The sequence below is a fragment of the Peromyscus eremicus genome, chromosome 6 (genome assembly GCF_949786415.1).
Source record: "Peromyscus eremicus chromosome 6, PerEre_H2_v1, whole genome shotgun sequence".
In the NCBI taxonomy this organism is placed as follows: domain Eukaryota; kingdom Metazoa; phylum Chordata; class Mammalia; order Rodentia; family Cricetidae; genus Peromyscus; species Peromyscus eremicus.
Window position 1 is genome coordinate 103,734,515 of NC_081421.1, and position 17,850 is coordinate 103,752,364.

At 41.2% G+C, this 17,850-nt stretch overlaps 1 protein-coding gene across 8 annotated transcripts in view; it reads right to left on the reverse strand.

The window, feature by feature from the left end:
- The window catches only part of Aimp1 (aminoacyl tRNA synthetase complex interacting multifunctional protein 1), a 52,088-nt gene that overhangs the window by 13,241 nt on the left and 20,997 nt on the right, over nt 1-17,850 (reverse strand). For 7 of the 8 annotated variants that reach the window (XM_059266260.1, XM_059266262.1, XM_059266261.1 and 4 more), the window contains 2 exons: nt 17,543-17,711; nt 14,949-15,185 (listed from right to left, as the gene is read on the reverse strand). In XM_059266260.1, the coding sequence (XP_059122243.1) occupies nt 15,019-15,185; nt 17,543-17,711 (336 nt within the window). In that variant the 3' untranslated portion in view covers nt 14,949-15,018. Of the gene's footprint in view, nt 1-14,948; nt 15,186-17,542; nt 17,712-17,850 lie in introns of those variants that run through there. The other variant, XM_059266265.1, reaches the window with a different exon arrangement.

Here is a 17,850-nt window from a genome sequence, read left to right on the forward strand (position 1 = left end):
TGCCTCAAGGCTGCATGAGGTGTCCCATCATAGATAGTGGGCTCCACAAAGCCCGCTCATACACCAGAGATGGATTCTGAACCTATCTCCAGGGGGCCTCCCAAGCAGATCAAGCTACACAACTGACTCACCATGCAAAGGGACTAGTTCAATCCCATGTAAGCTCTACAGCCATTGATCCAACTTTCATGAGTTCCCTCTAGTTTGGTTTGGTCGTCCCTGCATGTTTCCCCATCATGATCCTGATGCACTTGCTCATAGAATACCTCTTCTCTCTCTTTGACTGGACTCCTGGAGCTGTCTAGTGATTGGCTGTGGATCTCTGCATCTGCTTCCATCAGTCATTGGAGAAAAGCTCTGTAATGACAGTTAAGGTATTCATCAGTCTGATCTCTGGGGCAAGCCAGTTCAGTCCAGACACCCTCTCCACTATTGCTAGTAGCCCAGTCTGGGGTCATCCTTGGGGATTCCTGGCAACTTCTCTAGCACCGGGCTTTTCTCTATCCCCATGATGTCTCTCTCTATCATAGTATCTCTCATTGCATTCCCCCTCTCTCCCTGTTCCAGTTCAACCATCCCATTCCCTTATGCTCTCATTCCCTATCCCCTACCCTCCATTGCCCACCCTTCATCTCCAGTTCACTCATGGAGATCTCATCTATTTCCCCTTCCCAGGGTAGTCCATGCATCCTCTTTGGGTCTTCCCTGTTAGTTAGCTTCTCTAGAGTTGTGGATTGTTGACTGATTACCCTTTGCTTTATATCTAGTATCCACTTATGAGTGGGTACATACCAATGTGGTGATATTTTATTTATGCTAAAATGTGATATTTTATTTGTATGTTAATAAATAAAGTTTGCCTGGAGATCAGAGGTCATAGCCATAAACAGAAGTCAGGAGGTGGTAGCACACACCCTTAATCTGATCACATGGCAGGCAGAGTCTCTATGTGGTCAAGGACACAGCCAAGCGTGGCGACACATGCCTTTAATCCCCGTACCAACTATAGAGACCTGGAGGTCTGTATAGACCGGCAGTGACAAGGAAGTGATGTGGCTGTGCTTAGAGCCAATGAGAAGGCGAAACAGGACGGCAATAAAGCCTCAGGTTAGATAGGAAGAAGCTCTCTCTTGGGAAGCTACAGCAAAGTTGTAAGCTAAGGTTAGTTGGCAGCTATTGCTATGGTCTCTACAGCTTGTACCTCTGTATTTGGCTCTGTGTTTCTTATTTAATAAGACTGTTTAGAAATTCATCTACATATCATGTTTGTCCTTCTGAGTCTAGGTTACCTCACTCAGGATGGTATTTTCTAGTTCCATCCATTTGCCTGTAAATTTCATGATGTCATTGTTTTTCTCTGCTGTGTAGTACTCCATTGTGTATATGTACCATATTTTCTCAATCCATTCTTCAGTTGAGGGGCATCTAGGTTGTTTCCAGGTTCTGGCTATTATGAATAATGCTGCTATAAACATAGTTGAGCATGTGTCCTTGTGGTACGATTGAGTATTCCTTGGGTATATGCCCAAGAGTGGTATAGCTAGGTCTTGAGGTAGATTGATTCCCAATTTTCTGAGAAACCACCATACTGATTTTCAGAGTGGCTCTACCAGTTTGCACTCCCACCAACAGTGGAGGAGTCTTCCCCTTGCTCCACATCCTCTCCAACATAAGCTGTCCGCAGTGCTTTTGATCTTAGCCATTCTGACAGGTGTAAGATGGTATCTCAGAGTTGTTTTGATTTGCATCTCTTTGATAATAAGGATGCTGAGCAATTCCTTAAATGTCTTTTGGCCATTTGAAATTCTTCCTTTGAGAATTCTGTTTATCTCTATCGCCCATTTTTTAATTGGATTGTTTGTTATGAAAAGGTCATGGACAGATATAAGGCAGACACTAAGAGACCATGGATGCCAGCCTAGACTAATATACCCAGAAAAACTTTCAATCACCATAAATGGAGTGAACAAGACATTCCAAGACAAAACCAGATTTAAACAATGCCCCTCACTATATTTGAATACATGTTAAAAATGAATGAATTTTCTTCATTTTCAAGAAATTAACCTCATTGCTTACTTGATACAAGAGACAGAAAATTGTACTACATTGCCAGGGTATATTTCCTCTCTTAGTTGCTGCAACGATTACATGAATAGGTATGTGATAGACTCGGTGTTAGTTTTCCTTTCTGCTTTAGGGAGACCTGCTGGCCCTATTTAGGTATAGAAATATTAAGGAAAACTCAGAGCAAGCTCTTCAGCAAATCCCTAGTAGTTATCGTAGCTGACTATAAATGCATGTTGACTATGGAAGGAGGTGAATCTTGAGCCATTTGCTGTAAAGTATCAGGATGATTGGGCCACTTGAGAGAGATCTTCAAGGTGGTTTTAATACAGCAGTGATAATGAAAAGAGAGTAATTCTAGTTATCAAGAGCCAAGTCTATCACCAAGTCTATCACCAAAGCAGAATCATATCACCTTCATATGTGATCATATATGAATCTTCCCAGAAAGTCACTAATTTACAAGCTGTTTTCATAAAGTTAATTCATGTTTTTTTTTAATTTTTCTTACTGTGATAGCCTGTAGTAATTTCTATTTTAAACAGGAATGTAATTGATGGGTTTTCTCCAAATGCAGTTCTCAAAAGGCTAATTTTATGCTATTATTTGAATTCTAGCACAGATGGTATTTATTAAATAAGTCATTAACTTCCTACTTTTTAGGTAGACAGCTAAAGATAGTGTCAGAGATTTAGCCTTGATTCTCTCCCATTATTTGATTATATTGCTGTCTTTATTATATTATAAGCAACCAGAATGACTTAATTATAATGGATGCTTAATTGATACATTTGTACATCTTTATAGTGTATTGTTGGAATTCAATGCGTGTTATATAATATGTAATGATAAAATCAGGATAATAAGCATTTGACCTCTTAAATTATCAGTCATTTTTAAAGGTTGGGAATTTTGCATTTCTCTAGTCGATTTTAAATACATCACAGACAAATTGGGAATGTAATCTCGTAGTGTAGTTCTCGTCCAGCACAAGGCCCTTAGTCCAATCCTATCAAGGGAAAAATCAAAACAATGAAACAAAATGATATTTGTGGGAAGAGGGGATTGAAAGGAGTAGTGGGAGGTGTGGGGTGAAAGTGATGGGCTGCATTTCATGTATGTGTGACACATAGCAGCTTTAATAAAGAACAAAAGGGAAATGTGTAATAATTTATAATATTGTCATATTGCACTAGATGAGAAGCACAAGAGATTTCTCAAAATCTGTGATTTGCTACATTCCTTGATATCTAGAAGTTCAAGTTTTCTGTGTTATTTTCCTTTTTTACAAGATTTCCTGATATTATCAGATTGTTTTTTCTAACACTTCCCTAAAATTATTTTGTACTTTGGGTGTACAAGTATTTTATCAAAAAATATTCCATTACTAAATCATCCCCTTTCATAAAGCACACAGGATGTTTCTCCTCATTTTGCCCTTATTATTTGTTTTATGATACTGTTATTTCTTGTATTTTCCCAGTTTCCTCTAATTTTGCTAATTTGATAATGTTACTATATCTGTGATGTTTAAGAAATTCTACTGAGCCGGGCGGTGGTGGCGCACGCCTTTAATCCCAGCACTCGGGAGGCAGAGCCAGGCGGATCTCTGTGAGTTCGAGGCCAGCCTGGGCTACCAAGTGAGTTCCAGGAAAAGGCGCAAAGCTACACAGAGAAACCCTGTCTCAAAAAACCAAAAAAAAAAAAAAAAAAAAAAAAAAGAAAAAAAGAAATTCTACTGAAATTCATATGAGTAACAGGAATCAGGTACATATTTCCTACCATTGTTTGATAGCAAAGTAACAACTATTTGTTCAACCAAGAAATACCCTAATAGTCATACCTTCAACTAAGGGTGACTCCACCCCTGTGGAACCAACACCTGCAGGATGCCTTCATCTTCTCCCCATTCTTTTCTCTCCTACCATCCTCTCACAGTAGACAGCTTAGGAATTTCCTTTCCCCATATAACTGGATTCTGCAGAGGCAACTAACTCAGGACTTCTTCTTGTGGACTGTCCCTTTTGTCTCAAGGGCCATTTTATATCACGTTATCCCTGATAGATTATCATTATCTTTTTTTAAATTATTTATCAGGATGCACAATACTAAATTCCATTAGGCATTTTCAAATAAAACTTGTTTTGATTGACTCTTCCCCTTTCCCTCCACTCTTGACTCCTTCTCAATACTAGAAACTCTAATTTTTACCATGCTCCCCCCTTGTCTTCGTCTTCCTCAATGTCTCTAGTGGTTCCTCCAGCATACCCTGCATTCCTGCAAATTCAGTATTAATTTCAAGCATATCCTTGCATGCACTACTAGGTAACAGCAGTCCTGGGTCTTCAAAATAATCAGCATAAGGAATGGAGGGAATGAATGTATCCACAGGAATAGCGTAGTTGACTCTCATGAGTCACTAAAGTGAACTCCTGCTGCTGTGCTTGACCTGAGGTTGAGTTGTGCAACTCTTTCTGGGATAGTTCATATATTTACCACAAACTTAACCATTTCTGGAAATATTTGCAACTCACAAGAGACCCATGTGGATTAGCTCTAGGCAAAATAAATGGTATCCTGATGGCTGTCCTTGGGTGTCCTGACGCCTTTTTTTTTTTTTTTTTTTTTTTAAGCGTCTGTTATTTGCAGTCTTCCCTCGTGTTCTCAGATGTCCAATCTGGACACTAACCTCCTCTAGATAGCAACAAATTTCTGCTGAATTTCAGACTGGAAAGTTCTTTAAACAATGAAGATAATAGGATAGTGTGTTTGGTGCTTTTAAGAAGCTGGGGTCAGAGCCTGATTAGTGTGTGACCTTTTGGGGACCTTAGTGATTACTCCCCAAACCTACCAGCTCTAAAGCTTACTGTGTTAATTTTTCTAGATACAAAAACTCAATGAATAATTTCTGACTTGATTCCTGTTTTTACCTTTTTCCTTTTTTTAAGCTATTCTAGATGCAAGAAAATTCACAACTCCCACCTCAAAGAGCATCCCTTAGAGATTTTCAATTATAAAGCCTGCTACAAGTGATTATGGCCCAGGAACAGATCTCAGACCCCAAATCAAATGCCACATTCCAAGGTGATAAGGGTTTGATGGCATATTTTTGGTAACAGAACAAAGGAAGTCACAAATCAGGGCATTTTCAAATAAGATAGTGGCGGCCACAGGTAGGAGGTTACAGCAAAGCAGGGAAAATTCTTCTGTGGGCCTCAGATGCTATCTGACGACCTTAGCCCACTGGGTTGGTTGCAAACTAGGAATCTGTTCCTACATTCCAAAGGATTTCCCTACTGGCCACAAAGATGTTAAGCCTGGTACTGAGGAGGAAAGTAAATGGTTCTGAAGTGGGTTAAAGGTGACCCAACTTGGCTCTGGACTTGCAATATTCCGACCTCTTCTCATCATTCAAGTTCTAACCAGTTGATCAGCCTTGCAGAAGGTTTGATGGAAGATGAGGTTCTCTTCAGAAACTTTACTTTACACTGTCTTTTTAAAAAAAAATTTTATTTTTTGTTTTGAGATGTTATTTCTATTTTATGTGTATGGATGATTTGCTTGCAAGTATGTTTGTGCACAACATACATGCAGTGCCCTCAGAGGCCAGAAAAGGTTGTTGGGTCCTCTGGGACTGGAGTTACAGAAGGTTGTGAGCCACCATGTAGGTGCTAGGAAATGAACACAGGACCTCTGGAAGAGCCACCAAGTGCTCTTCACTGCTGAGCTATCTCTCCAGCCCCCACAGTATGTTTATGGATACCCTGCCTTTCATCTTAAAGAGCTGCTTCCTTTTACTAGTCTACTAGCTTTTAGATATATCATATTTTGTTTTCACATAAGGCTAAAATTTTCATGCATTACTGTGAGAACAAACTAAAAATTAAAGGAAAAATGAAAATAAATTTATAAAGGAGGGGCCTTATTAGGAAGCAATAGTTTTCCTTATCTGAGATAGATACAGGAAGTAAACAAAGCCCTAGAAGATGTGTCTGTCACCATTACTCACACTAACCCTTCACACTTGGTGCTCTCACTTAGATGGAACAGCCTTCCTGTACCTTTTAGTATATTAATAGGGATACAGGATGTACATCCTGGGACACTGGGGAGAAGAGTCAGTCCATCTCTGCCTTTCACGGAACTTTCACTGGAGAACAGAGACCATTAAGCAGGAATTTCCCATCTATGGCAGCATAAATACTCCCTGGACCACCTCCCCCTTTAAAAACGGGGATTCCTTTTCTTTGAGGTATTTTCTCAAATCTGTACTTGAATAAAAGTATCTCCTCTAGCAATTGTCCCCTCCCGGGTTTGTTTCAACAGGCAGCTGGTAGTAGGTCAGCCAGGCACTGATAACAGGATCGCTACTTCCAAATTTATTTGAAAAACAAGTTTCCTTTCACAAGCTTTGAATGCTTTTGTTTTTAATATGTGCTTTTTTGGGGAAAATGTTATCTTTTCCTATAACAAATGAAGATTATAGAAAGAAGTTATTTCAACCACAATTATTCTTTTGTGAACTTATTGAAAGTGATTTTTAGTTTGCATTTTCATCAGTCTTATAAGAGAGAAATTCAGTTGTGATGTTGATTTTGGATGACTCTTCTCTGCTCTTTCCAAATTTCCCAGGTGTGAAAATCTGAGAGGGTTTTTAATGAACTAGTATCAGCCAAATATATAATCTTAGGGCTAAAATCTTAAGGGGATGTATATATCAAAAGCATTTCTCTATGGGGATGTATAATATTCTAATGAGGCAATTTACAAAAACAAATGTTACACTTTGTCCAGAGTAGCCTTGCCAGAAAGGCCCCGAAGGCAGATGAGCAAACATTAACTGATATTTGGAAAATTCTGTGGGCATTGTATAGCAAGGGAGAGCAAGAATAGTCACCCCTCATGAAAGAGGATTATTCATTTTCCTCGTGATTACCAAGCCTCAGGCTTGTTTTGCTCTTGTTGCTAAGGACAATAGCTCACCAGATAGTAAATGATGATGATGAAGGCAAAAAATAACACTTCACATGAGATCTAGAGAACTGGGAATAGAGTGTGTCAGGAAGAGGGGGAGTAGAAGCTAGGGATGAAAGAAGAAAATACAAACAAGGGAATACATTACCGTGAAAAATACAATATTCCTAATTAACTCACACTCTGAAAATCCAGATGGCTTGCTTTCAAATCAGTAATTATTTCATTGTTCCAGGTTTTTCTTCCAAATACTTTTGGAGTTAACTCCTACAAATCATCACTGCCAAGACTTACTCAGAAGAAAATTCACAACTCTACAGTATGAGAAACAAGTGTGAGCAAGCTGTTCCACCCTGTTCCAGTGAGCTGGTATCTGAGCATGCAGCTCTACACAGAGATTTCTCTTCTCACTGTTGAAAAACTTAGGGTTACCACCTACGTATCAGCTATGATTGGGCATACCCCAAAGGAGCTGTTCCAATTTAAAAGTCATCTATCTATCCATACATCCATCTATCTTGAACTTAGTGACTCTGCTACCAGTCACTTAGGGTCATAACCCACTCCTTTACTTTCCAAAAGAAATTAGAAAACAGAATATTCCAAAACAAATTGGTAAACAGAAATGATCAAGTTTGACCAAACTGGGGAGAGAAAACTTAATGTTTTCTCCTATCAAGCATGTGGCAGTCATCGCACAACTGAGAGAAAACTATGAGAAAAGGTCGATGAGACACACAGGTCTAGGAGAAAGATAGCTGAACATTCCTTGGGGCAGGCTCACAAGAACCTGGGGGTTGTAACTGAAGCAGAGACCACAGAAGAATGTTGCCGGCTGGCTTTCTCCTCCTGGTTGAGATGTTCTACATCAATCATTAATAGAGAAATGCCCTACAGGTTTGCCTACAGGCAATCAGACAGACACATTTTCTCAATTGAGGTTCCTCTTCCCAGATAACTATAACTTGTGATAAATTGACATAAAAACAAACAGGCCAACTTACCATTTGTCAAGTTGACATAGCAATCCATTACTATTAAACCATAACCCTTTGTCTTAGTTACTGTTCTATTGCTATGACACCATGCAAGAGACACTGTGACCAAGGCAACTTACAAAGGAAGGCATCCTTATAGTTTGTACACATCCTTGTAGTTTCAAAGAGTCAGTCTATGATCATCATGGCAGAAAACAGACAGGCATGGTGCTGGAGCTTTATATCCTGATCAGTAGGGAGGGAGGGAAGAAGGGAAGGAGAGAGAGGGAGAGGGAGGGAGGGAGGGAGAGAGAGAGAGGGTGGGGGGCTGAGAGAGAGAGAGAGAGAGAGAGAGAGAGAGAGAGAGAGAGAGAGAGAGAGAGAGAGACAGAGACAGAGAGAGAGAGAGAGACTGAGAGACTGAGACTGAGAGACTGAGAGATTGAGCCTGAGCCTGGCATAGGCTTTTAAATCCTCAAAGCCCATCCCCTCCAACAAGGACACACCTCCTCCAATAAGACCATACCTCCTAACCCTTCTCAAACAATTCCACTGAGCATTCAAATAATGAGTCTATGGGGATCATTCTCATTCAAGCTACCACATTCCATTCCCTGCCCCCCACAGGCTTGTCGTCGTATGATAATGCAAAATGCATTCGGTCCAACTTCAAAAGTCCCCAGAGTCTATCACATCTTAAGACAGTTTAAAAGCTAAGAGTCTCTTCTGAGACTCAAGACAATCTCTTAACTATAACCCCATGTAAAAGCAAAGCAAAAAGCAGATCACATACTTCCAACATACAATGCCACAGAATACACATTACCATCACAAAACAAAGGAAACAGAAACATGAGGAAATACTGGACCAAAACAAGACTATAACTCAGCAGAGAAAACTCCAAATTCGACTTTGCTGATTGCAATATACTTCTCTCTTTTGGGCTGCTCCACACCACATTAGCAGCTCTCCTTGTCAGGTATCCCATGGCACTGGCATCTCCAACACTTTGGATTCTCCAAAGCAAACCAGGTTTCACCTTCACAGCTTCATGCAACGGCCTCTCCAGGCCTCCACTCCCCTGCCACCCTTCTGGCCTTGGTAGCTTTCTGTAATCTTGGAGGAAGATTCCATAACTCTTTTCCTATATCTTTCTTAACTCTACAGCCAGAACCACATGGCCAGCCAAAGCTGCCAACTTCTGCTTGCTGGGGGTGGGACCAGGCCCATTCCTTGAATTATATTCGCATAAACTTTCTGTTGTTGATGGTTTCCTTTGCTGCTTAAGTTTTCCTTTAATTCTGCTTCATAAATTCAAAGTTTAATTGGGTGGGTTCTTGCCCTGAGGGCACCACTCTTTTTATTCCTTTTGAAACAGGCCTTTCTTTAAATCTTTTATTCCCTTGAGCACAGGACTTGGCTCCAACATTACATCTCCTGGTGTTCCTTTTCTTCTACACTGTATGCTTACCATTTCCATTTGTCCTGCTTGCTCCTTCGCATTGTAGATCTAAGATCTAATAACCATTGACAGTCAATACTAGGCTGTCTTGTAATCTCCTCTATCAATAACCTTAATACAAATCATTTCAATTTAACTCCAGGCACATTTTTAGGACAGGGGCAACATGCAGCCACATTCTTTGTCCAAATATCACAAGAATGGTCTGTAGCCCAGTTGCTAATATTAATATTGTTCCCCTCTGAAATTTTTTGAGCTGGGCTAGCTTACCCAAAAGATGACCCATTAAGTCCCACTTAAAGCTTTCAATGGCTTTTCTAGTCCAAAGTCCCAAAGTTCTCCAGACAACAGCATGGTCAGGCCTGTCACAGAGAAGCCCAACTCCAGGTACCAACTTCTGTCTTAGTTACTCTTCTATTGCTGTGAAGGGACACCACGACCAAGGCAACTTGTAAAGGAAGGCATTTATTTAATTGGGGGCTTGCTTACAGCTTCAGAGGGTAGTCCATGGCCATTATTGGGGAGCTGACAGCTATGGTTCTGGAGCAGTAGCTGAGAGCTTTACATATTGGTCTGCTAGCAGTAGGTAGAGAGAGACACTGGGCCTGGCATGGACTTTTGAAACATCAAAACCCACCCTCAGTGACAAACCTCTTCTAACAAGGCCACATCTCCTAACCCTTCCCAAACAATTCCACTAACTGGGACCCAAACATTCAAATATATGAACCTATGGGACCATTCTCACTCAAAACACTATACCCTTCCTTTCTTGTTTATCCTCAACATATCATATTAAATCAATATCACAATATAAACATAAATAACCTTAAGATTCCCACACATTTTTAAAAATTCAAACATGTCAAAAAGTTCAGTTTCTATAAAATATCTAATTATCTCTTTAAAAGTCCAAACTGTCGCAACTGTGGGCTCCTGAAGAAAATCAATATTAAGACACATACTTTCTTACTCCAAGAGGGAAGAACCAGAGCACAGGCACAACCAAATCAAAGTAAAACCAAAATTCAGCAGTGTAGAAAGTTCAGGGCCTGCCATCTCCTACCCACTTATGCTCCCCTGGGCTCCAGATGACCTGGGAGCTGTCCTTCTCCAGTTCCTCCATCTGAGCACACCCCGCTTGTCTGAGGGCGAGGGTTGGCTTCATGCCATAACTGCTGCTGTCCTTGGTAGTTGTTGCAGTCCTAGCATTTCTAATAAGCTGGGATCTCCACTGTGAAGGAAGCCGCACCCTCACCAGCAGCCTCCATTGACCACGTTTTAGGCCACACAGTGCCAAGTCTCAGCTGTTCTCCCTGACTCTCTCACGCCTTCAAAACCAGTACCACCTGGGTGATTCTTACACATTACCAAATTCAGCTACTAGCTAGTAGCCATAAGCCCCTATGGACCACATCTTCTGAGTGGTAACCTCAAGGAAACATCCCTAGAAAATTTCACTTCAATGATGTTTATCTTGTCTTAATCACCAATTTCCTAGCTCTAGCTGACCAGCACTGATTGTCCCAGTAAAGTATAGGTTTTCCTTCGGTAGTTCTGGTCTCTTGTTAATCACAGCTGATTTCTTCAACTCCAGTTGACCAGAGCCACAGATTCTCAATACAAAACAGTTGATTGTCTTTGCTTCCCTTTGAACCTTCACAAGCCAGGTCACCATTTACAGTGCACTCAGCTTCATCTTCCAAGTTCCCACAATGGCTCATTAAACTCTGAGGACTCAATTGTTTGCCAGCTCCCCAACCCTAGCATCACAGCAATAGCCCAGATGCTGGTGTCAATTCCATTGTTTGCCTCTTATTAACAAAACAGAGGCAACCTGGGGAAGAAAGGATTTGTTTGGTTTATAGATACTCACGGCAGGAACTGAAGCAAAAACCATGGAAGAATGCTGCTCACTGTCTTGCTTCTTATGGCTCACTCAGCTCGATTCTTACATAACCCACAATCCCGGCTAGTCTTGGTTGTCATCTAAAATTAACTACAGCGCAATGCACCTGGGAAGACCACATAAAAGGTCATGGGAGAAGAAAGCTTTTGCTTTTTGCGGGCTTGCCCTCATGCTCAAGTTCATCTATCCTACTGCTGAGCCACTACTTCACTGGTATTAGAATGTAATTCCCCAGGATTCCAACATAGACTGAACAAGTCTCAGATTCTTGGTCCTTCCATAAGGAGACAGGCACCCTTGGGCTAGCCAGACCACAGGCTGTAATCCACTCTAATAAGTCCCCTTTTAATCTATGCATATTAATTCTACCAATTCTGTTCCACTAGAGACCCTGGCTAATACAACTGCCCAGAGATGTCCCCATCCATAAAGGGCTGGGCCCTCCCCCATCAATCACTAATCAAGAAAATGCCCTACAGCATTGCCTACAGGTAATTAGATGGAAGCATTTTCTCAATTGAGGTTCCTCTTTCCAGATAACTCTAGCTTGTGTCAAGTTGGCAAAATCCAAAACAAACAAAAAGAACCCAAAAAATCCCAACCAGGACAAATCCCACATCAAAAGAAAAAATACTGATTGGTTAACTATTACTCACAAGAAGTGTTTAATATTATCTCTCTAGAATATACTAAATACTACATTACGGGAGGTTCACATGTCCTTAGATGAACAATCAGGTTTTTGTTTTTTTTTTTTTTTTTTTTTTTTTTTTTTTTGGTTTTTCGAGACAGGGTTTCTGTGCAGCTTTGCGCCTTTCCTGGAACTCACTCTGTAGCCCAGGCTGGCCTCGAACTCACAGAGATCCGCCTGGCTCTGCCTCCCGAGTGCTGGGATTAAAGGCATGCGCCACCACCGCCCGGCGAACAATCAGGTTTTAAGGGTATTTTGTTGTTTTGTTTTTTCACTATACTTCTTTACAGTTTAATCAAAAGAAACATTAAAAGAATATGCAGGACTAGGGAGATGGTTAAGAGTTCATAAGGCGCTTGCAAAGTACAGTTCCCAACACCTGTCAGACAGCTCCTAACCTCCTTTATGTCCAGCTCCAGGGAATCTGACACTCTGGTCTCCATGGTCACTTGAAGCTGAGTACACATGCTCAGACACAGACATACACACATCATTTTAGAAAATGATAACTCCTTTTAAAAAAGCATGAAAATAAAAGAAACTGCATGCATGAGCCAACTTTCAATTGCAGTGACAAAATAAATCCCCTAAGCCATGTGCGCTGATCACCTTACCAGAATGATACAAAAACTGGAACTTAAGGGTGGCCCCAGGAGCTCCTGAGACATGGCATCTCAAGCCTCTGCTGACACTGTCAGCAATGGGACTAGAGACTGGCCACTGTGTGGCTTTGGCTCCCTCGACCTTTCAGTCGGTTGCTGAGTTCACACGAGCCTGGCTGTCAGTGCCATCCTCCCAGCCTGCCACAGCAGACATGGGCCTCACCAGAGTCCCCAGTAGAGGCCTGCAGTATTTCCTGCCCACCCTCAGTTGGTGAGATGTCTGTTTACATGAGACTACTGTAATCTTTGTAATAGCATGATACTTATAAGAAGTGTTTGTGTGAATAAACTGAGCGCATTCGAAAGGCAAATCTCATGTGGACATCTTAATTCCTGAGGGACTCACAGCCCACCAGTTCTGCTCCTCAAAGGTACGGATGATGGTATGGTGTAAATGCCAGTGTGCTTGAGCACCTTCTACTCTGTGGCCTCTCCAGCTGCAGCCAACATGCTTCCTCAGGGGACATTCCACAATTTTGTCACCTCTAACATCCTGGGGTCTCTATCACCTATTTCACTTCACTGACCTCTTAGTGCTACACGGTACCTCTTCTCACAAGCCTTCTTTCAGAATCACTGTGGTGTCGCAGGAATTGTTAGAAGGTCTTATTAATAAAAACAAACCTGGAGCCAGGTATTGGGGTGAATGCTGGAAGATCAGAGAAGCAGAACAAGCCACAGCTTCCTCACCTCGCCAATTCCTCAGCTGATCCTGATTCCTCAGACTGGAAGCCTCTCAGTCCTCATCCAGAATTATCTCAGCTGAACTGCTGCTCAAAAGCCTAAAAGCTTAACCCCTCTTTCCTGGTCCTCACACCTTATATACCTTTCTGCTTCCTGTCATCACTTCCTGGGGTTAGAGGCTCACTTCCTGGGATTAAAGGTGTGAGTCACCATGCCTGGCTGTTTCCAGTGTGGCTATAAACTCACAGAGATCCAGTTGGATCTCTGCCTCCTAAGTGATAGGATTAAAGGTGTGTGCTACCACTGCCTAACCTCTATGTTTAATATTGTGGCTGTTCTGTTCTCTGACCCCAGATAAGTTTATTAGAGTGCACAATATTTTAGGGAACACAATACCCCCACACTGTGGAAGCCTCTGTGGTCCCACAATCCTTGCATTCTGGACGTCTGCAAATTCAGCATCAAAGGGACAATGCCAAGATCTGCTGGGACCTCTTGCATGGCTGCAATGGCCTCAAAGTACTTTGATAGCTCAAGAAGGTAAAAAATTCTGGGGGAAACAACTGCCTAGACCAATGGTTCTCAACCTTTCTAACGCTGTGACCTTTTAATACAGTCCCTCATGTTGTGGTGACCCCCAACTATATTCCATTGCCACTTCATAACTGTGATTTTGCTACTGTTATGAATCATAATGTAAAAAAATCTGATATTTGACCCAAAGGGGTCATGGCCCACCGGTTGAGAACTGCTGGCCTAGGTCGTCTGCACAGCAAGGCACCTGGAGGCTCTCCTCTCCAACTGCCTTCTAAGAGTTACTGCTTTCCATCCCCCAGCTGCAGTGGGTGGGGTCTGAGCGGCTCCAGCATGCCCTCACGGAACCTTCCCCACTTCTCAGCATCCTTAAATGGCCTGAATCTCTTCAGTAACCACACCTTCCATGCCCCCAAATTTCTTTTCTGGTCAACCTGACGATTACTCCAATCCTCCTACTTTGAGCAGTTGAGCTTTGTTATGGTTTTTGCTGTAAATCTAGCCAAACACAGCCAGCTTTCCCCAGGCTGCATCCAGAATGCCGTGCTGACCTCAACATTTCTCTGTATCAGTCTGTCACCTTTAATCTCAGCTTCACACAGAGCCTCAGGGCCCGAACAGAATGAAAATAAATTCTTTGTGTAATATACGAGGAATGGCCTACACGGACAAAACCCTTGCTCCTGTCTGAGCCTGGTTAGCAGTCTTCACCGCCTGCGCTCTGAGTATGGCCATCTGAGTCCCAGCAGAAGCACCTTTCTTTCTTCTCCCGTCTTCATTTTAGGCTTTCTCTAAGTGCTATAACCACATCTTTTAAACGCTTGGACAAACCAGTTAAACCACACGGTCAGACATAATCATAGTATGATCCTAGTTCTGGGTAGTAAGTTTTCTGCTGCTGTGACAAAATATCTGAGAAAACAGACTTAAAGCAAGATTTGAATAAAAACAGTTCACAAAAAATGAGCAACTCATATTTTATGGGTAAATGACAAATATACTCCTCTTTATTGTTATTAAGGTGTGGTGTCACCAATGTCTTTCAGAAACAGAGCACTTATTTAATTCCACTATTGGCCATGGTTTGGGCCCTGCAAATTCCCTTCCCCTTCACCTCAAAGGGAACCCCTTTGTATGTGGCCACACACTCAGCATTAGTGTGCAGGTCAGGCTGGATCTGCTCCCAGATCTTCTTCTTAGGGTTCAGCTCCTTGTCAGGCTCTCCTGTTCAGAGAGAAAGCAGGACGTTCCATAAGCAACACCCAGACACTCTCAGACGCTCTGGATACGCAGGCTTCTCGAGCGTTCAGACAGCACTTGATCCTAAGCTTCAACCAGAATCCTTACATTTCACCTTATTTTCACACTGCAGTGTACACTCTTGATTGGTAAAATAAAATGGTTACTGTAATTTCCTTAGGAGTACTAAACACATACTTGAAGTATTTCTGCAGATAATATAGGTTAATAATTCGTTTCCCAAATTATCATCATTAGTGTTATTACTGAAGTGCTGGGGATTAAACCCAAGGCTTTATGACTGCTAGGCAAGCATGCTATCATTTAGGCTAAATCCCCAGCCCCAAATTACTCAAAAAAAAATTGTAAGCTATTCATTTCACCATGTAAAGAAAATCTGGGAAGACAGGAGCCCATGCAGATGTGTTGGACTTTTCCATGTGGCAGGGGCAATCTATGAGGAGCAGTAACAACACAGGAGGAGCACTTTCTAAACACTAGGAGCACATGCTGTTGCCTGAAATATATACCAAAATCTTGGTTCTGATATGACACATGGAGAAACTGAAAGAGAGAGAAGATAAACTGCAGTCACACCAGCAGCAGGCACAGACAGAATACCACACCAGAGCCGCCTACTCCTGGGACAGCACCAGGCCTTCTGATACAGCACACCATGGCTTACGAAAGAAACAAATGGCCCTGGAATAAGCAGATACCACTCCTAATCCCTCTATTTGCAATAAGTGACAATGTATGTTTTATAATCAACAGAAGGCAAATAAGGAGTGAAGTATCTCTGGTCTCAGTTTAAAGATAAGTAACAGACCAAAGAACTCTTCTACTTACTGATAGGGAAGCAGACTATCTTATTACTGTAAATTCTTTATTCTCTGTTCTCTCTCTCCATACATATTTCATATGCATAAAAATAACAAAATGGAGGAAATTTTTTGGCTCTGGTGTCTGTCCTTTTTTAGCTCTTCAGTGACTAAAAAATTTAAGAGAAAACAAAACTAAAGTAAAACTCTGTCTACATATATAACACATGTTTCTGAAATACAAGAATAGTTCAATGAATGAGACACCTCTAGAAGAACATACAATGAAAGTGTAACTGAAAAAAATGACTGGAGTCAAAGAGGGATCTCTCTCCTTTCAGATCAGATGATGGTAATGACACCATAGCATCAGAGGAAAGCTAACCACAAAGTGCAATTGTGTTCTCCTTAGATCTACAAACTGTAATGTCTCACTATACAGCCTTGGCTGGCCTGAAACTTACTCTGTAGATCAGGCTGGCCTTGAACTCAGAGATTTGCTGTCTCTGCCTCCCAAGTGCTGGGATCAAAATACTGTGCAACCACAACATAAAATCCTGGCCCCAAAACATAACTTTTATACACACTGGAAAACCGAAAGGTTCATGGAGACAGATATTCATCCTATGGTATGGTCTAGAACCAAACCTGAGTATCTCGGTATGCTTATCCTTTGAAAATTTTCATACCACAAAAATGCAAAACAAAAACCTTTTACATTATGAACACTGGACCCTGACAACTGAAAAAGTCTTGATTACAGTGTTAATTTTCTGCTTTACCAAAAATGTCTCTCAATAATGCACTAGTCAATAGGTTACAAGGCTAGTTGGAAACAAGAGTAAAAATAAACCTTGGGCTGTCTTGATGGCTCATCAGGTAAAATGCACACTTAGCAACCTGAGCTCGATTCTCAGGAGTCACATGGTGGAAGGAGAATTGATTACCAATAGTTCTTTGTAGTCCATGTTCACACCTATGTTATGTGTGCATATATACTTGCACTTGCATATGTGTGCACACATACACTAAAATGTAAGAAAAGAAAACCTATTTCAAGTGTCTTAAACTGTATCTTACAGAGAAATCTATTCTCATTTTTATGCTATGTCCTTCTCCTAGACAGACTTTTCCTAACCTTCTTTTCCATTTTTGTTAAGAGGTACCAAAAAACAGATGATGTCGACAATACAAATTCTTCAAACTAATGACAGCAAATCCTTTGAACTTGCTTAACATATGGCAAAAAATCACCACTTAGAAATGGTTATATCTACTGTAGGAAGATTAATCATTTTGAAATTATTCTAGGCTACATTATAAGAGAAAATACTCTGTAGTATTTCATGTACATGTGTGACTTTATGGACAGCAAGATAGTTATGTTATGCTCACTCTATTTTAAGCAAATTTCAGGAAAAACCTCTGATACACACATAGGACACATATAAACCTCTAAGCTTTATAAACATCACTGTAGAAACTGATTCCCAAACTATTTAAATAATTATTACTACTTACCAGGGAAAGCATCAAAAGTAACTCTGTCTCCAGGAACAGACCCACTGGGAGGGGCCAGAATTTCCACTTTCTCCGGTGAACTAGCACACATCACCATTGCTTGAGACAGCACTCCTCGCATTTTTGCAGGCTTCAGATTACAAAGTAAAATCACCATCCGATTTTGCATCTGTGCAGAAGAAAAGAAATGACTAAAGATATGTAGAGATTTAGAATAACCACATTTAGAATACTCCAGGTACACCGATGCTCTACTTGTCAAATGTGCTACCTTTGTGGATGTAACTTTGTCTCTATGTATATAAAAT